The sequence below is a fragment of the Cydia splendana genome, chromosome 2 (genome assembly GCF_910591565.1).
Source record: "Cydia splendana chromosome 2, ilCydSple1.2, whole genome shotgun sequence".
In the NCBI taxonomy this organism is placed as follows: domain Eukaryota; kingdom Metazoa; phylum Arthropoda; class Insecta; order Lepidoptera; family Tortricidae; genus Cydia; species Cydia splendana.
Window position 1 is genome coordinate 28,816,143 of NC_085961.1, and position 20,722 is coordinate 28,836,864.

General features: G+C 36.6%; 2 protein-coding genes across 2 annotated transcripts; both read right to left on the reverse strand.

Annotated features, from left to right (window-relative positions):
- Nucleotides 1-1,860: 1,860 nt before the first annotated feature.
- Nucleotides 1,861-4,909, reverse strand: LOC134799900 (peroxisomal membrane protein 11C-like). Its single transcript, XM_063772338.1, has 4 exons — nucleotides 4,783-4,909; nucleotides 3,640-3,804; nucleotides 3,068-3,252; nucleotides 1,861-2,119 (listed from the first exon to the last, which is right to left on the reverse strand). Exons 1-4 carry the CDS (start codon nucleotides 4,840-4,842, stop codon nucleotides 1,861-1,863), a joined length of 669 nt encoding a protein of 222 aa, XP_063628408.1. The 5' UTR covers nucleotides 4,843-4,909.
- Nucleotides 4,910-7,925: 3,016 nt separating this feature from the next.
- Nucleotides 7,926-13,586, reverse strand: LOC134806108 (peroxisomal membrane protein 11C-like). The gene is made up of 5 exons (XM_063779384.1): nucleotides 13,334-13,586; nucleotides 11,512-11,676; nucleotides 10,820-11,007; nucleotides 9,628-9,752; nucleotides 7,926-8,818 (listed from the first exon to the last, which is right to left on the reverse strand). The coding sequence occupies exons 1-5, from the start codon at nucleotides 13,391-13,393 to the stop codon at nucleotides 8,661-8,663; spliced, it is 696 nt and encodes a 231-aa protein (XP_063635454.1). The 5' UTR covers nucleotides 13,394-13,586; the 3' UTR covers nucleotides 7,926-8,660.
- Between the last annotated feature and the right edge of the window lie 7,136 nt (nucleotides 13,587-20,722).

Below are 20,722 nucleotides of genomic sequence, written 5' to 3' on the forward strand. Positions count from 1 at the left end.
ATCTATCAAAGTGCCAGGCTATTGTTATAGGTAGTTCCAAACAGCTTGAAAAACTAGACTTGGACGCACTTGCACCTGTAAGCTTTAACGGCTCCCCAATAACATTTAGTCGGAGCGTTAAAGACTTGGGCGTTCTTTTCGACAACACCTTGAGTTGGAGAGCACAGGTTACTGAAATCAGTCGTAAGGTCATGGGCTCACTTCATTATCTGAACAAACTGAAACACTTCTTACCGGTCAAAACTAAAGTTGCATTAGTTAACGCCCTTATACTACCCATTATTGACTATGGTGATGTCTGTTATCCGGACATAAACGAAGAGCTTCTTGATAAATTGGACCGCCTGCTTAATAACTGCATTCGCTTTATTTTTTGCCTCCGCAAATATGATCACGTTTCTTCTTTTCGCTCTCAGCTTGGCTGGCTTCCCATTCGACAACGTCGCAATATTCGCTTGCTTTCCACTCTTTTTTCTGTGCTTAATGATCCACTCTCTCCGGAATACCTCAAATCCTTCTTTCAATACTACGGCGTTTCTCGCGTCCGCCAACTTCGCTCTTCTGGCAATATGTCTTTGTCCATCCCTCCTCACCGAACCGGGTTCATGTCGAATTCGTTCACTGTGCAGGTGGCGCGTCTATGGAACGGACTTCCTTTCAACATAAAAAATGCGCCTAATAAGTTCGCTTTCAAAAAATTCGTACGTGCTTTCTTTGCTAGCAGAATGAAAAAATCTTAGTGTATTATTAGTTTCATAATATGTTTCGTCGTTATTTATATATATATATAGGTATATAATATATATATATGTACATATATATCATAGTATATTTGTATACGTAATTAATATGTTATTCGTAATTTATTGATTGTTTTTGCTGTTGTAATTGTAGCACCGCTCACAATCTCTCTGCTTAGCCTTAAGGTTGACTGGTAGAGAATGCCTTATGGCATTAAGTCCGCCTTTTGTACTATAAGGTTTTCTTTTGTGCAATAAAGATTAAATAAATAAATAAATAAATAAATAAATATCTTCTATGTAGTTTTAGGTACAGGTAAAAGTAAATAAATAAATTTATTTACCTATTTTTGTTATGTTGACAGCATGGGAATTTTTGACTTTCTTTATGAATAATATTAGAATTTAAGAGCTAACACATCTGACCGTTTTAACTTGACATGCTTTAAATATTGTCCATTTCTATCTAGTGAGAATTTTATGAGAGAGATTACGGTAGCGAGTCAAATTATTAACATATTCAAAGCGGCCTTCTGCGCGTAAATTTAGATTTTTTTAGTCAAAGAAAGTTTAGTTAAAAACTTTTCATTAGAATGTAATGTGATTTAGATCTCTTTAAATTTAATTTTCGGACAAAGGCTATGTGTTAAGAAAATAAAAGATTATGTTATTGCTATTACTTATTTTATTTTAACTTAAATGGTAACGAAACCATTAAAAATACCTGACATAAATAATACTTAATCACCAAAATCGTTTATTTTAAATTGGTTTTATATACCTAACTAAGTAGGTACCTACCTGGACATATGTATGTACCCATTCTAAAAATGTAATGATACACCACTTAATTAAAAACCACTTGGCAACCAGCTCAAAGAATGCAACACAACAAGGACATTTTGGCAACATGTCGAATGTTCAGCAATATAGTTAATCTCAGCGACCTCAGCGTCGAAAATGTCTTAGGCTTTAGAACTCACTGCGATTAATTTCTTGCGGTTTCAGTCTTGCAAGTGCGTGCGCTTATGAAGCATGCCGTACGTTACACATTTTGCGGTTCTGAAACCCCAAGAAATTAATCGCAGTGCGTTCTAAAGCCTTAAACGGTTTTTAAACGCTATCGCGACGCCAGCCTCTTCCCGTGATAATGCGCTACCAATCCCAGCACAGCTGAAGCCGTAGCTATACCACTCCCATGCTCCAATGACAGCCGCCCGCCCCACAGCCAGCCAATCGGCAACCAGGACCCGAAATGGACTACATCCAGGAACAGCTTTGTAGATAGTAGCGAGGCTTGGGTGAGGCGAGCGGGCGCGCATTTGCGGGGGTGGGGGGATTTTAGCTCGCTTGCGGCGATGTGCAGAGATTTTATTGACCTGAAAGAGGGTATAGTAAGGTTATATTTAGGTAGGTAGTGACCTGTTAAAAATGTGCTTCGTAAACACAAACATCTTTCGTGGCGAGCCACGTAAACGCACATGGAATGAGAGGTTTGAATATTAAGAACAGCTTTTGTTTCCGTACAGTTTTTGTCGTACTCCATTTTGGCTTCGAAATATAAGTTTCCTCTTACTACTTAAAACTATTAGGTTATGGGCCCAGCCATTTAAAACGTGTAGTTGTTTGGATAGTATAATTATAGCACATAAGTAGTAAGGAAACTCCAAAAATTAGTCGCCTGCTATACTCTAAATCTAAATCATAATTAGATTCCAAAAAAAGTAAGACAATGTGGCCAGTGCAATAATTTGTTTGTAAAATAGTAAATTTTAAAAAACGCTACGATAATTTATTTATTGGTAATTTTTCTCCTACGATTTAAAAAAGTACTTTTATTTACTTATTTTTACATAAATACAAGACGCGCTAGTAAAAAGTGGCAACATTGTCTTACTTTTTTTGGAATCTAATTATGATTTAGAGTTTAGTAGAAATGAATGAAGCTCCTTTATGATGGTCGTATTCATACCGTTTATTTATCACATTGAGTAGTGATATTGTGGTCGAGGTCTCTAAATTAAACCCAAGAAATATTAATCTACCTGGTACCAGGCGTGGGTCACTCCGCGATTTCGTCGCTTTGCTACAGGTAGCTAAAAGTACATCCGTTCGGCCCCAATTTTGGGGTTTGCCATAAGCCGCGCGTGGCGCTGTCGCCACCTAGCGGCCATATCTGTGCTGATCGTAACAGACGCGTTTTGTTAGAGTGAGTCTTCTGTACCTAGTACTATTATTTATTCTGTGCTGGTACGTCTGTACCATTCAATCATCTGTGACAGTAGCGAGCGTTAGAGCAGATTCTCCAGGAGATGAAATCCTCTTACCTTATAAACCCGACTGCAGAGATAAGAAACCACAACGCCTTGTGTGCCGTCCGCAGCCTGTAGTCCAGGTCTTGGGTTAAAGTGAGGAGTCCTGTGTCAAGCAGCCAGACTAGTTTCTCAGCCTGGAGGAACGCCAGGGTGACCGCGCTGCTGGCCACGCCTAGCGAGCCCCAGAACGGGCCTTCCTGGATAAAATGGAAATACTTTAAGTTTTGTTCCCATTTAGGGCCAGCGACTCAGCTTATGGGTCATGCTTAAACAGTTCCGCAGGGCCAGTGACTCGCATGTGAGTCCTGAATAAATTCTAAGTCTAAGTACAAGAAGCTTTGCTCCAGAGTGAAACAGAACATTTTTTCATCCCACCAACGCGAGATGTCGCTTCGTTTGTTTTTTTTGCGAATTTTTAATTATGTAAAGTGATGCGTGCGCCGGCGTAAAAGTTTTCATTCGACCGCCCCATAGTTTGAGCGCGAAGCATAATGGAGATCATGCATCTAGTTTATTTTCAACTTCGTACACTTTTAGACACCCTAAAGATATGTCCCTATAAACTATTTAGCACTAGATCTCACCTGCTTTCCCAATCCGTAGTTAATTGCAACACGCAATGCAGCTGCGTCATCAAACAGGCGTAGAGTTGCGCGGGCGCCGGCCAGCCGAGCGCTGGCTCCAAGCAGAGGCTTGCTCTGCGTTCGGGCGCCCCATAGTTTGAGCGAGTAGCTTGCTAGGGATACTACCTGAAAAATGTTTTAAGAAAACTGCGTAAATAATGTGCCCTCTCAAAATAGTCTAAAAACGCCTAATTGTATCCAGGCCATGGAATAGGAAAATTATGAAAAAACCGTAGCACTTATAGTTTAACTTTTTACACGTTACATCTTAGACACGTTACATCTTAACTTGTTACATCTTAGAAGTAGCGTTTGAAAATTCTGCCATGTGCTCTAAAGTTTAACTTGGTAGGTATGTACAGTCACCTGCAATAATATGTTACACGACAAAGGCCGCAAAAATATGTGACACGATCTTATTTATAGAGCCATAAGAGCGTGTCACATATTTTTGCGGCCTTCAAAGAGTAACATACTATTGCTGGTGACTGTACCTAAATGTTAGGTATGGGCATGTCATAAATAGTACATTATTGTCGAGGCTCGGAAGCAGCTACTTGCAGGCTGAGGATTCGTTTTAAACGGACGACCTTGGGAGTCCGTTTAATTGAATCCGAAGCCAGCAAGTAGCCTTCCAGCCGAGTCATATATAGTGCTTTTCTCAAAAATGGTGCAAGAAATATAAATATCATAGAAATATTTTACAAAAGCAACGTTCTTACGTATATATATTCACGGAAAAAAGTAGAAACAATTGAAAAAATTAGCTTTGCCGCCTTTTTATTTTTTTAATAAAAAAATAGAAGTGTATTTTTCTGCCGAAAATACGCCAACCTATTTGAGACAGCTAAATAGTCGCGGTACTAATCATCTGTTTGGCTGTTTAATGGGCCTGTGCCTTCATTTGATATGGCCATTTCAACTTTTAAAAAGTTTGGAACTCGACAAATAATGGAATTTGTATGCAACATTGCAGTCCCAAAATCGAGACTGCAATGTTTTTAACTTTTTAATTTTTGACTGACCATAAACTACGCGCTTCGCGACCTATTTTTTAAACGGCAAAGTCGACTTTGCCGTCCATTTTTGAGAAAAATAACTTACCTTATCCCGATTTGCATGGACCTGCAGAAGTTCACAAAACTCGTCCACCACTTCGCACATCTTACCCAAATTGTACTATCAGTAAATAATATAACTGTATCTCTGACGTTTATCATCTGTGATAAGATTTCCTTTGCTATTAGGACTACTGTTCTTTCGAGATTAGGATTATCGGCTGATAATGATGTAATGGTATATGTAACACTTGTGAACTAGGATGGTGCCATTGTAGGCTAGTTCTAGTTCCAAGGTCGTATACTCGTGGTACCTAGATAAAAATTATCTTCTCATGCTAAATACAATTTTTTAAACAGTTTAATCATTACATATCTTATACCTTTAAACGAGCAATTCTTGTATAAGTATTTCTTTTTATATTTCGGGCTTCTCGGAAACGGCTCTAACGATTTTGGTGAAATTTTGGGGCTTTTGGGGGCGGAAAATCGATCTAGCTAGGTCTTATGTCTGGGAAAACGCGCATTTTTGGGTTTTTATATGTTTTATTAGCAAAGCTCGGTCTCCTAGATATTCTTTAGTATCAACTAAAGTTAGTTCGTTTTTTTTAGCATTAGAAATAAGGTAAACAATCTTGATGTGTCTTTTAATTGAAAAACACGTTTTAAAAATAAGTCACGGCAAATATGTAACAATTATGAATCTAATACGATAATTTATATTCTTCTGCTTTCAGAAGTAATAGTTACTTATTTTTAAAAAGCGTGTTTCAAATAAAAGACATGTCAAGATCGCTTACCTTTTTTCTAATGCTAAAAAAACGAGCTATAATCGCCATCCTTATCTGAACAAAAAAAATAATTAATTCCTTGACCGCTAAAGACGTCATCTGACATGCGTGGCTACAGCCCATTATCAACCTTCGTGCATTCCGACAGCGTTCGCGATAGGCGAGGCTTCAAAGAGTTAAAGGTATTTATTCAATAACATAGGCTAACAGTTGAACCCTGACACTCCCTATATGGGTCCTTCGCGTGCAAATTACGTATTTACATGATAAATAAATGCAGGTTGGTAGTGAGTGATATTACCTACTCGTACATGTAAATAAATAAAACAATAACATTTAAAATTACACGTTTATTTGCTCTTTCAAGTATCAGGTACAAACAGCAACACTCCTAACTGTACATCGGTGGACCTTATTACAAAAGGCATAAATAAGTTCCCCCGATGTACAATTAGCAGTGTGGACGATGGTACAACATAATTAGGATTTATCATTTCATACATTAGGTATTACTAGATTTAGATACTAGAACATAAAACTTCCTATTCCTATATGTACAATAAAAAATTGTTTAAAAATTTGTTTGCGCATTATTTGTATGTGTCGCCATCAGATATATCGGAGCGGCCAAGGTGCTCACAAATATCGGAACACGCCTCTATTGTCAGGGCGTTAGAGCGCGTGTTCAGATATTGTGAACACCTTGGCCGCTCCGATATATCTGATGGCGACTGTACTTAGTCAAAAAATACGTAGTACCTACGTAAATACGCTACGCAAAAACACAAATAGGTATTTCGCATTAATACATCACATGGTGAAAAACCTGAGCTTTAACTTTAGGATATTTTTATTTATCATGGATCTATCGATCAAAAAACTATTGGCTATGCCAATTCATGGGATAAGTTACCAAACGGACCTCAGGCTCCTATTAGCCGCGCGGCAATAAGCTGGGAAATAGATATATTTTTATTTTAACAAAAACATTAAAAACTATTTACATCAATCATCGAATTTAAACTGTTGTGAGACATACTAACATTGAATAATTTTACGGTTTAGACTCACTTGTTTTTAGTCACTCGCGCGACATGTTTCGGAGAGCCTAGGTCTCCTTTCTCAAGCACTAACAGTGCGAGCAGCGTTCACGACGGCCGTACATATAATGACTATTTACATATAATGTTTCCATAAAATATGTTTCCCATCCCAAAAATTATGACGATGTTTTACCTTCCTTATACACCGTGTTTTTTTTGATTTCCGTTAATTTCAAGGGTGCATTTCTGAGCTTAAATCAAGTAACTTTCTCAAAGACACCGATATTCTAATTAACTCCATGTCGGAGATAATCAATAATTATTTTTTTTCCTATAAGGCCTCTACAAGCATGTACACTTGCCTTAGGGCCGGTTTACATATTGATTAGTGTTTAGAATGAGTTCATAGATTTGCTACTAAACTTAAGTACAATCTCGGTCGATCGATGTTCGAAATGACATTGATATGTCACAGATTTCAATTGTTTGGTTGAGTTAAATGTAATGTCCGTGTTACAACAACGCTACATGCTACATTTAATTACTTTTTAAACTTAAATATTTTTTTAAAAAAAGCAAAAAAAAATTTTATTTTGAAAATTAACTATGCCATTTAGTTCTCTTAAACGTACTTAACCATACCCCGAAATTAACGGAATTCAATAAAAACACGGTGTATAATAATGAAAAACTCTTTAAGTCACCATTTTAAACACCTTTAAGGGTGGTATTCCACCTATGCAATTTCTTAGTCCAATGTGTGTTGCGTCTCACATTTTTGCTTAATGAGAGAATGAGACGCAATGAGATTGGACAGATGGAATACCACCCTTAGACACCGAAATCCCATTTAATTGTACATAGGTAGGTAATATAGTTACACATTCATTTCTATTAAGGCAATTCCGTATAAAATTTCATACAAACAGTTCATAAGACAGAACAACTTTTGTTTGAAAACCTGTGACTCTACGTATAATCAAAGAGAATTTGAAATAGAGGCGGATTGTCTAAGTAAATTATGTAGCCACAGTGAATTTACTGCCATCTTTCGACAGATGTTTAAAACTTTTAGAACGCCATTTGACTTTGATCCTTATTCTTTCACAGATATGTGTTAAATTTGTTAAATATCGAAAACTGTCACCATCTACTCGAGACTAGGCCAAAGGTATAACGCCATCGCTCGAAAAGATGGAACCATACTTTCGGCCTAGTCTCGAGTAGATGGCGACATTTTTTTATATTGAACAAATTTTACACATATTTGTGAAAGAATAAAGGTCACTGTGACTACATATAATATACTTTGACAATCCGCCTCTATACTCTATTCTCTTTGGTATAATCCTATTACCCAGAACATCAGGCACTTTTTATCTCGTCCAAACTTTTAGGGCTCATTTAGACGATGCGAGAACTCGCATGCGAGTTTCAGTACATTGCGGTTTTTGATCGGTCGGTGGAATTGGACGTAACCAACAGTCCGCAATGTAACTAAAATCGCATGCGAGTTCGCGCGCAGTCTAAGGGCCAGTTGCACCAACCACATTTGACAGACTGATCAACGTCAGCCGGCGCGCCCCGGCGCGCCACTATGAAACTTTCCATACATAACAATTTAACGAACTCTTTTAACGATACGAACAGTTTGGTGCAACTGACCCTAAATCAGCCCTTAATCTCATATTTAAAACTTTCGCGTTTTGAACACATATTAACTCACATTTATAGACGGGTCTAACGCGAATTTTATTCAATTACCTTTATTTACCGACGTTTCGACACAGGTTTCACTGGTCGTGGTCGCGGCTGACTTGAAGTCTCAGCAAAATATCAAAACAGAGATTTGTGCAACTACCCGACGAAAAGTGTATGGAAAAGTTTGGGGTAGACATCACATTTTCAAACCACCCAGTACACATAATGTTAATTATTGTCAATAGTCCGACACGCAACACTCACAATATCCACGCACACGTCCGAAGATAGATCCTTTGGCTTTAACTTAATAAAGGTGATAGAATAAAATTCGCGTTAGACCCGTCTATAAATGTGAGTTAATATGAGCCCTTAATCTCGTCCAACGTTTACTTGAAGAGCCGTTTCTTCGCGAAGTACATGGCGATGCCGACGACGGAGCTCGTGGTGGCGATGGCGGCGACCTTGGTGCTGCCGATACGCTCGCCCCACAGCCAGCCTTCTGGCAGGCAGCTCACGGCGTGCGTTATGTCTAGGAGGAGTTTGCCTGTAACATACGTAACACACACAATGTATTTAACATCTCCTGTATGATAAGATTGCTAAGGATCTTGACCAAATTATTAAGTCATCTTTTTGCATTTTTGTCAAGTACGTGTTTTTCTGCAGCGGTATCATGGACGCGTTTTTCATGTCATGCTTCACTTTCGCACTTACATACTTGTTAGAACGTGACAGGCATGGTGACAAATGATAAAGAGCCCGCCATCTTAGGCCTGCTCTATTCGGCGCGACAGAGGTTTGAACTCGCAATCTAATTGAGGGGGGATTTAAATCTTCTCGAGTGTAGGGTTACGTAGAGGCAGTGTAGCTTTATTTGACGTTCATAAGCGCATTGTAATATGCCTACTTGAATAATAAAGTTTATTTTTATCAATTGTTGACCACCAACACATACGAAAGCTTAAAGTTAACAGTGGATTTGGGGCCTGATAAAGCGGGAACAGAGTTAAGGCCTAGGGATGGCCTAGGGTGATGTTGGCATGCGGGGCTTTATTTTGCTTCCTCTGATTTATTGAGAAATGTACAGTTTTTTTTATTACAGACTCTATGCTAACTAATTACATCTGCTTCCGAGTTATTAGCTTAGTAAAATTGGAATGGCGACGGCGTGTCGTTAAGGGAGTCGCTCAAAAATCTACATAATGGCCACGATCACTCTGTAAACAGTGCAACGAAGAAGAAGAGACGAATTGAAATACTTATTGATTAATGGATCTTGTAAAGAAATAGAAGAAAGGTTATCAATCGAAATTATGAAACGGCTTACAAGTAGCTGACAAAGTGGTAAGTTACCTGCAGTGACAGCTTGTAATGTGAGCCGCACGTCGAGGTTGCGGCGCGCCTCCGAGCCCCCGCCTTCACAGGAGTGCCGCAAACAGTCGCGACTCCACCACAGCTGGCGGATCGCGCGGACGGTCCTGAAAGCGTATCAATACTATGTTAGTTCATGAGAAGGCAATGTACGGTCACCTGCAATAATATGTTACTCTTCGAAGGCCGCAAAAATATGAGACACGCTCATATAGCTCTACAAATAGGATCGTGTCAGATAGTTTTGCGGCCTCTGTCGTGTAACATATTATTGCAGGTGACTATAGGGTCAAGGTAAATGCTAATAAAGATTTAGAAACATGAATTAAAAACTTATTAAAACAAGCAGCAGCAAATATCAACAAATATCAATAAATATCAGTAGGTATGAGATAATGAGTAGGTATTTTTAAGCGAATGATTTTTGACATTATCTTGCACAATTGTGCAAATTGTTGGTACCTGTTTTATTGTAATTAAGAGCTGATTAACTAATGGTACCTGTGGCAACAAAATAGGTACATAACAAGTACTTACACTTGCATAACACAATTAATTACGCTATAGTTTTTTATCATTTAGCTGCCGCGCAGTTTACTCATGTTTTTATGAGTAAAATACAACTAAAATTCAAGTACCTACATAAAGCACTCGTGTACGCTATTTAACAGTACAGTTTGTCATTTTTAGCATTAGAAATAGCTGACAGAATACTTATTAGGTACTTTACGTGGTATAGTAATGTGACAATCCCTAGTATGATTATAGTACATTACGATACAAGTGCGGAAAGTAGGAAAACCGCAACGAGTGGCGATAAATTAAAACACAACCGATGGAAGTGACATAAATCGCACTTGTACCTATAGTTGCCGTTGTCATCGTCACAGTCTTTGTTGTAATTGTTGCTTATTTCTTTTTTAACCTTGAAACGGTCTTTGTAAACAAGTCTTTGTACGACTTTATTTTATAACGTAGTTAAAGTTAAATCTACAAGTAAGACATAAATTGGATTTTTAAATACTAATGGAGTACGTAAACCTGACCTGCTAGCATGAGTTGCGCGCGAGTCCATACTTGAAGTGAAGTCGCGCTAGATGTATGGAGTCGCGCGCGAGAACGCAACTCATGCTAGCCGGTCTGGCTACACCTCCAGGATAGCTAGTATACTTACTGTAGTAAGGATATGTAAAGGCTTGCAGCCCACAGCGCCGTACTGACGACGTCTAGTCGCTCCGCCGTTTCTTCAGACAACTTCAAGACGCCAACTTCCTGCAACCAGCAGGCCTTTTCCACGGGCAGGAAGGCTTGGTCCACCATGTTGGCGAGGACGCCGAGCGCCGCAGCCATTGTTGATGACTCCTGGAGATTAAAGAGCTAATAAGGGCAAAGGGTCAAATGGCAATTATTATACAGCCTATTGCAGAGGTTGACAAACCGCGGCTCGTAAGCCGCATGTGGCTCTTTTAAGGTTTGTTACGGCTCTACAAGCCCATGAAATTGAAATTGCTCGGCTCTTTAAGATATCTAACTCACTCGACTCTCCTCAAAAGTTATCTCCGTCTGCCATGGCTTCTCGGCCTTTATACAGCCGTACAGCTTCAGTGTGTATTTAGCAGGCTAGTCTAACGACCTGTGAATGGCATAATAATGTAAACTACTCACATGGCGGCCCAGCCCGTAGCTGTAGGTGTGTCGTATCATGGGTATATCGTCGAAGTGCCGCAGCATCATGCGCGCGTTGGACAGCCGCGAGCCTGCCGTCTGCCATGGCTTCTCGCCTTTTATACAGCCGTACAGCTTCAGTGTGTATTTAGCAGGCTAGTCTAACGACCTGTGAATGGCATAATAATGTAAACTACTCACATGGCGGCCCAGCCCGTAGCTGTAGGTGTGTCGTATCATGGGTATATCGTCGAAGAGCCGCAGCATCATGCGCGCGTTGGACAGCCGCGAGCCTGCCGTCTGCCATGGCTTCTCGCCTTTTATACAGCCGTACAGCTTCAGTGTGTAGCAGGCTAGCCTGACCACCTGTGAATGGGATACTAATGTAAACTGTAAACTAATGTAAAAAGCAGCTCTACATGGCTTAGAATATAAGTATGGAAGAGTGCCTCTCATGGCTCTCATTGTAATAAACTAGCATTTCTCCAAAATTTGGTGCAGGTAGGTACTAGTTTACATATGTCTGATCTTCCAAGAAAAAAAAAATCAATGCCTTTTTATCCTCTATCTGCTCTCAATAATCTTTGAATAGAAAAAACAAAACAAATGCTCGGTTTTTTTATGAAAAAGAAACACTATCCTAGGCTTATAAGATAATTTCTGAATACTGTACCCTATGCAACCAAACAACATCAGCTATGTATTTTATAATTAAGTAACGCAAATAAAAAAATCCTTATCTTTATAAAATAAAAATAAAAACCATAACATACAACCTCCTCCTTGTTGAATTATGAAGTTTGTTAATAAGAATGAAACATACAAGCAGTAGTTAAATGACAGATAACAATTGCAACTTCAGACAGCATTCTATTATTTGCATATTCTGCATATACTTATTGCATTTACTGTTCTTGTACAATGTAACTAATGTAATGTAACAGCTATCATTCACTTTAGTAATAAATCTAAGATAACTTAAACTCAATACTAGAGCTAGACCAAGAAAAGTCTGCAACAATTTTAAAGACACACACAGTGCAAGTGATACCTATTTTAAATGTCAAACTTCTATGAAATTATGATGTACAAATAACACTTGCACTGTGTGTGCCATTGAAATCGTTGCATACTTATCTTGGACTGACTCTACTATAATTATGTTGATTATTTTCTACAAAATGTTTTTACCATTAGTATAAAAAATCTGGTAGGTAGAGATACTATTATGTGTTTTCCTTACATTGTATGTATGTATGTATTTATTGTACATAAGACAGGTTAAATTACAATGAAACAAAATATATATAATGTACAAAGGCGAACTTATCCCTATAAGGGATCTCTTCCAGTCAACAGAAGTTATTTTGTATTAAAACTTTAATTAAAAAGCAATAGAACTAGTTTGGTGCCCTGAAATATTCTACAAATTGACTCCTAAAGATAGGCTAGTGTGCCAGTAGGTACAGCTAGATGCATAATTGCATGGACACGGTAAGAGAATTTATTCATAAACTTGTCATGCAATTTTCGGTGTTCAACGCTTGTTTACTTTTCTTCCATATATTATTTTAGCATACAAGTCACGGCAAACTTACGTTTATTTATGGCCTGACGTTTCGAACGTGACGTTACGTTCGTGGTCTTCCTGTCTGCCTGTGACCACGTAAACGTAAACGTAAGTTTTACGCGATTAAGTCCCGTGTTAGTTATACAAGTATAAGTGAAAATCGTGTTAGTTTAAATCAATATAACAGAATACTTCCTTAAAATAAGAAAATCTAAAATGTTGCTGTGCTTTAGTGACTTTTCGCAAATTTATAATTGATCAGGTTATTGACTGCGCCGACCGGTTGAGTAAATATCAAGGTCTAACCAATTCCGCATTCTTTAATCCAATCGTCCACCGCCCGCCGCCGTAATTAAAAGGTGCAAATATCAAATTTTTGCAATGTACTCCTAGATTATCTTAGCAGATTAGAGCAGTGTGATGCTCAAAAATGATCTCAAAAAGAGCCCTTACCTTGTCCCGTCCATTATAACTGTCTAAAAGTTCACAAATATCTTCAACAACAGAAGACATTGTGCCACACTTGATATTTTCTAATCCTAACAGGAAACGAAAGTCTCGCGCGAGGTGTTATCGAATATACTCGCGGAGCCGATCGCTGCGCTGCCGATAGCGCAGAGATTTATCGTGATAACTGGATTCATTTCTCCATTCACCGACTGCGTAGGCCTTGATTTCGAAAGGTTACGATACAGCTGATTTTGACGTATGTTGACAAGACAACACACGTTGATATTGACGTTACCAATAGATTTATGCAGTCACGAAACAAAGAGTCACGCTAAAACTAGCTTTATTACAATTAGCTTATTATTCAGTTTCTAGTTCTTGTCGTTCGGGACTGCAGGGGTAATGTTGTAAAGTAGAATTTTGTTTGCGTTCTGTATTTGCACTGATGGTGGAAAGCAGTGATAGAATAATACAAGTGTATTGATGCAATATTAATATGATTTTATTTAGAGAGAAAACATTCTTACGTGTTACACGATTGATAGATATGCATCAAAATCAAAAACATGTCACAAGAACAAATTCAAATATCAATGACAGCGTAGACAGCCAGCACTTTCCAACACCTTCTCCTGATGGATGCTCATGTGGCTGCAGTATGCACTATCCACACATTAGTGTCTTGCAGTGTCCAGCGAACTTCACTTTACCTAAAGGCTTTGTCATTATATCCTATTAGCATTTTATATTCTGTACTAGTTTATATTATATAGTATTATTCCAAGCTTAACAACGTAACGGCTTAATAAAACAATATGGCTAATACAGTGTACCAACGTACGATGATTGTAATATTAGTTCTAATGACAGTGCGTAGGGCTGATATATGTTATCTGTGACTCTTAGCTTTTGCCTGTCAACTTGTGAAGTATGGCGGCTTAATGAGAAACTTGCTTTGTAAAACGAATATTAATTATAAACCTGTCAAGAAGAACATCGTCTTTATATTTGAAAGCAGCATAATAATCCCCAGAACAAGGCTCACAGGGTGGGCTTTCAATTCAGAAGCCGGGATATGTTGGAGCAGCTTGCTTTGAAACCGACGCCCGCTAGTTGGAAAAGACGCTATTTCTATAAATTGGGAGCCAGAGGTCTGATAATTCCAATTATTTTCATCTGTTTTCACCGTGTTTTGGCAGTCAGAGAAGTGATTATTCACTAACAAATCTGGGAGTTGGAGAAAGTGATATCCGTTTAAGGAAAACTAACCTATTTGAACAAACTTTACACTACTTACAGTCTTATGTCCACATAATAAAAGAATAAGATAACATAGCGTGTTTTGTGTCGTGAATGTACTAACAAGAGCATGTTTCATGTGTTTATCTTTTGTTCGTGTGCGTAATTTCTTTTTTTTGTTATTGAAATGCTTACAGTAACTCCAATAGCTGTAATAGTACCAAGCGATTAATAGTATGTGTTTGGCTTCTCGTGAGCGTATTGATTGTGAATGGAAATCAGTTTTAAGGAAATTCTGGTACATAATTGTTACTTTTGAATTTCACTCTGAATTACTGGTTGTAACTATCATGTTATGTGTATGTGGATTTGTTTTCATATTGTCAGTTTAAACAGTAAAAGTGAAAAATGGGAAGATTCCATGGTTGTAGTAGAAAGTGTGACAGAAAAAGTAAGGAAAAGTCAAGTGCAAGGCAAGGCAGTACTATATCAAATATCAGTATGCACCATAATATAGACAAGTGAGTAGTAGGTCTCTGGATATGGATTGTTGTAATAGTCATTCATCTCATTCACATAGATGGTAGCGAGGCCTGCCATCAGATATTTTCACACGGCATAGAAAATTATTATCATGATAAAATGGCATTAGGTAATAAGTGAGATAAAAATAAGAATAAGCATAAATTTTATTATCAATAAAAACACACAACAGAATATGTCAGGGGACTCCAGGTCTCCACACAAGGCTACACCTGTATCGAGGGGAACCAGTTACAGTTAAAATTATTGAACTAGTTACACAATAAAGTTACAATTACAAATAACAAACTTAAAGAGAAGCACGAAGCTGCTATGTGATATGCAATAAACGATTTCAATTTCACTTAAATACAAGTAAGAGAAAATATACAATCTTATTGCAAGGTATGGAAACTAAACTTAAAGTATTTTAACTACAATATCTTCTGTCTCGGCATAAGTAAGTGAATGTAAAAATTTAAATAAGAGTATTTTAGCTTCTATAATGGTAAATATTTAAGGTTGCAGTGTTTAAGCAAAGCGTTGTAAGTAGTCACTCGGACTCTTTCCCCAAAAAGTTTCCCAAAGGCGGAACGGACTTCTGGAATTGGTAAGTTAAAGATGCGTTTATTAATTAAAGAACTATAGCAAGGCAACAATTTTGAGAATTTGTGTGTGTGTAAAGAGATTTTCATTAAAAATAGCTGACATACAGTTAAGACCTTGGCTTCGGCGTAGAGATCTATGGTTGGAAATCAAAAGGGTTTTTTAAGCATCAATTTTAAAACAGAGCGTTGAGCCCTTTCAATTTCCAGCATAGGGGTCTTTTGCCGCACTTCCCCAAACTGTGAACTGTGATGCAGTAGCTAATCACAGACCGACAGAGCGCGGTGTAGACTAATTTAAGCACAGAATCATCGGCAGTGTTACGAAGCTTTTTAAAAATAAATATGGATTTTCTTATTCTAGCAGAGAGTTTGTGAATGTGGTTTTTGAAATTCAGTTTTTCATCTACTAATAGACCAAGATATTTTATTACATCAGTATTCTGTATTGAATCACAGTTACAGGAGTTGGAAATAGGGTAGTCTGTGCATGAATGGAATTTTATAATGGGGTAAAAAGTAAGCACTTAAATGTCAAAACAGAAAGGAAACTTCCTACAAAACCGAAGTTTGACAGCGTTTCAGGGTCGAATCATGCCGTCCCTTTCTAATATATGGCACTATCCCTTTCGGCTATTTAGGGTTGTCAAAAATCAAGTGATTATCTTATCTGTGGTCGTGCACGCAAAAGGAAGTCAAGTGGTGCCAACCCTAATAATTGCTCGGAGCAATGCTGAGCCGAGCGGAGCCGAGTTTGACCGAAGTCAGGAGTTTCGCACCCCTGCTTTGGTTCAGAAATCACAAGTTTCGGCAAGTTTATACCACAAATATCACGGGATTCACTATAATAACACTTGTGCATAAAGTTTGTTTGATAAAAATTCACTGACGTTGATATTTCTTGATCGAAACATTGTAGTTTTTTTTATATCAAAGTAAAAATGCGAGACGTAATTTTGGATGATGGCGGTAGCAGAGCCACCTAGCGAAAAAAAGATATTCAGTAAAAAGGCTGGTTCAGGTAACATATATAAAAAAAAAATAGGTAATAATTTCAAGTAAATTTATATTAGCAGGGTACAATACCAGGCATAAGTTGATTTTGAAAGCCTGAGCTACCAAGCATCCTGAGAGAAAGAGAGAGAGAACTGATGTTTGAAATTTACTCATGGACCCGGTCAGTCCATGTCACCTTAATAACTTTATTGTGGGGTTTATGCAATTTGTTAGTTAATCATGTAGGTAGGAAAGTAGTGACCATAGAAGTAGACAATGTCAGAATGATAATTTAAGTTTTATTTATTACTGTAGTATGTTATAGAATGTCGTTAAAATTATTGATGACTTATGTTTGTATGAAATTAGTAAAAATGTTTTCCTGTTCAAGTCCTGTAATGTTTATATATAGACTGCAGTGTTGTACACGGTTACTCCTGATGGATTATGTACAACAGGGATGTTTCCTATACTTAAAATAAATTATTTCAAACCGTGCATGAAATAAAGCACCAGATAATTATTAGAAAAACATAGATAACAGCTATTTTTAAACACAATTTGTATTTCATAAATCGGATTGAAATATAAAAAGTAGGTGAGTTTACCGTGACGTCATTATATATGTTTCCATATAAATTCCATATTAAAAAAATCGTTTTGACAGTTCTAAAAAAAGAAGCTGATTTGACTAGTAGGAATGTAGCCTATTCATTGGGCTCACAAGCTATTGCAGGCACTTTAGTGGTAGTCAGTTAGCGCCTTATGAAAGTAAATTATACTCTACAAATTATTAAAACACTGACTGTTGTGTACTCTATGTGTATGTGTCCTTTAGGATGATTTAGGAATATATAAACTTTGCTAGACCCTTAAAGTAATAAATGGTTGAATTGCCATTTGCAGCACAGTTAGTAAATATGATTTCATACCTAGAGTTGCGCAATGATATAATTTTATGTCCGGTATAAGTTGATGTAGAACTTAATAGAGAGGGTACTAAACTAATAAACAAGGTGTTAAGGCTTAAAATATTTTTTTTGTGGGAGATAAGTATACTAGTATACATACATAGTGATTCAGAGTGAAAGCAGAGGGTAAATATGTTTACTATCACAACAATTGATATATGTTAATAATGTTAAAGATGTTATTAAATAAAAGATAATGATGATATATGTGAAAAGTAAGCTTGAGTCAGTCATTAACTATAGGAACTAAAAGACCGAAATAGTTCTTTTGACCGAGAGCAGAGCACTCTCTGTAGTGAATGAGCAGGCACAAGCCTAGTGAAAAGGTGTGATCATGATCAATTTGAGGTTTATTAATCATAATTTAAAATAAAGTAGTATTCATAGCTGTTGCAAAATTGAAATGCTTAGCAAACTAATATTTGTGATAATAACTTGGAATTTGGAATACAAGAGAGTCAAGAGACTTAAAAACTTAAATTATGCATGTGACTGTTTAAAATATTACCTATTTATCTTTGTGTTGAAATTGTGATGAGATCACTACAAGAGTAACAGTAATATGAATATAATGAAATTGTGAAAGATATATTCAATTCAATACAACTGGTTATGAAGTGAAACAGAGAAACTTATATTATTAAGAGATAGTTAAGTACCTGACCAGTGAAGATGTTCCCTAATATTTATTTATTTTATATATAGGTACTTATCCATGATCATTTAAAAAAAAAAGTGAGTTAGAGAATTTTGTGACCTTAAAGAGAAGTACTTATTGTATAATAATTTGTAACAACAGGAGTAATTATAAGAGCGAATTTTTAAAGAATAATACATTTTGTGACCTTAAAGAGAAAACGTATTGTATAATAATTTGTAACACAAGAGTAATTATTATAAGAGCGAATTTTTAAAGAATAATACATTTTGTGACCTTAATGAGAAAACGTATTGTATAATAATTTGTAACACAAGAGTAATTATTATAAGAGCGAATTTTGAAAGAATAATACATTTTGTGACCTTAAAGAGAAAACGTATTGTATAATAATTTGTAACACAAGAGTAATTATTATAAGAGCGAATTTTTTAAAGAATAATACATTTTGTGACCTTAATGAGAAAACGTATTGTATAATAATTTGTAACACAAGAGTAATTATAAGAGCGAATTTATAAAGAATAATACATTTTGTGACGTTAAAAAAAAAAAGGTATTGTATAATAATTTGTAACACAGGAGTTATAAGAGCGAATTTATAAAGAATAATATAGCAATTTGGTAATATGTCAAACAATAAAGAGTGATTCAGTATAAAAGACATGCAATTATTAAATTTGAGTGAGCTATATATGGTACATACATTAACAGTGAGGCATTGCAGGTGGAGAGCTGCAATGATGTAGTAAATGAATAATAGTGAATCAATGATATGTAAATCCATTTATTTTTGTATTCAATGAGTAACAGTGAGGCAATGGTATGTATTATGTACCTATTGATATAGTAAATGAGTAACAGTGAAAGCAATAACATATTAGTCCATGTATTGATGTAACGAGTGACAGTGAGTTAATGATATATGTGAATCCATGTATTTTTGTATAAAATGAGTAACAGTGAGTAACTGACATGAGTCCATGTATTGATATAGTAAATGAGTAACTGAGTCAAAGACATGTAAGTCCATGTATTGATCTATTAAGTGAGTATCAGTGAGACAATGACATGTTAGTCCATGTATTGATGTAACAAATAACAGTGAGTCAATGATAAATGTGAATCCATGTATTTTGTATTAAATGAGTAACAGTGAGTCTATGTAATGGTGCATTAAGTGATTAACAGTGAATGACATGTGAATCCATATAATGATGTATTAAGTATCAGTAAGTCAATGACTAGTGAACCCATGTAATGATGTATTATATGAGTAACAGTGAGTCCTTGTAATGATGTATTGATTTAAAGTGAGTCAATGACATGTGAGTCCATTTATTAAGTATCAGTGAGTCAATGACAAGTGAACCCATGTATTGATGTATTCAGTGAGTAACAGTGAGTCCATGTAATGATGCATTAAGTGATTTAAAGCGAGTCAATGACATGTGAATCCATGTATTAAGTATCAGTGAGTCATTAACATGTGAACCCATGTATCGATGTATTAAATGAGTAACAGTGAGTCAATGGCATGTGCATTTGAATCCATGTATTGATGTCGTTTATAAGTAACAGTGAGTCAATAACATGTGAATGTATGTATTGATGTAACAGTGAGTCAATGACATGTAAAAGCATGCATTGATGTAGTTTGTAAGAAACAGTGAGTCAATAACATGTGAAGGCATGTATTGATGTAGTTTATAAGAGTGAGTCGTTGCAGGCATTTGAGGAATGCCTGTAGTGATATAGTTCATAAGTTGAGTAATATTGATTCTATTGTTCTGGTGTGCATTAAGTATGTATAATGTGGATTACTTATGTTTAACTCTTTAAAACGCAGAGACGCGTTGTACTTCAGGATTGGCCGAATATTAGCATTTTATATTCTGTACTAGTTTATATTATATAGTATTATTCCAAGCTTAACAACGTAACGGCTTAATAAAACAATATGGCTAATACAGTGTACCAACGTACGATGATTGTAATATTAGTTCTAATGACAGTGCGTAGGGCTGATATATGTTATCTGTGACTCTTAGCTTTTGCCTGTCAACTTGTGAAGTATGGCGGCTTAATGAGAAACTTGCTTTGTAAAACGAATATTAATTATAAACCTGTCAAGAAGAACATCGTCTTTATATTTGAAAGCAGCATAATAATCCCCAGAACAAGGCTCACAGGGTGGGCTTTCAATCCGCTAGCTGTACTTCGGTTGGGCAGTAGTTTATATTGATCAGCCCTTGCACAAAGTGTTCATGTATGAAATGGTATCGCACGTCTATATGCTTAGATCTTTTGTTGCAGGATCCAGATTTTACTAGCTGTATTGAGCTTTGATTGTCAACATGCAGATTAACTTTTGCTTCTATATCTGTTATTTCCTTTAAGA

What these genes read in the sequence shown, in the direction of transcription:
- LOC134799900 (XM_063772338.1), bottom strand. Translation starts at nt 4,842, where the DNA reads ATGTGCGAAGTGGTGGACGAGTTTTGTGAACTTCTGCAGGTCCATGCA. An exon ending in TCCATGCAAATCGGGATAAG is followed by an intron (nt 3,805 to 4,782) that starts GTAAGTTATTTT and finishes AACATTTTTCAG; the next exon opens with GTAGTATCCCTAGCAAGCTA. An exon ending in ACTACGGATTGGGAAAGCAG is followed by an intron (nt 3,253 to 3,639) that starts GTGAGATCTAGT and finishes CATTTTATCCAG; the next exon opens with GAAGGCCCGTTCTGGGGCTC.
- LOC134806108 (XM_063779384.1), bottom strand. Translation starts at nt 13,393, where the DNA reads ATGTCTTCTGTTGTTGAAGATATTTGTGAACTTTTAGACAGTTATAAT. An exon ending in GCTACGGGCTGGGCCGCCAT is followed by an intron (nt 11,008 to 11,511) that starts GTGAGTAGTTTA and finishes TTTAATCTCCAG; the next exon opens with GAGTCATCAACAATGGCTGC. An exon ending in CTTTACATATCCTTACTACA is followed by an intron (nt 9,753 to 10,819) that starts GTAAGTATACTA and finishes ATACGCTTTCAG; the next exon opens with GACCGTCCGCGCGATCCGCC.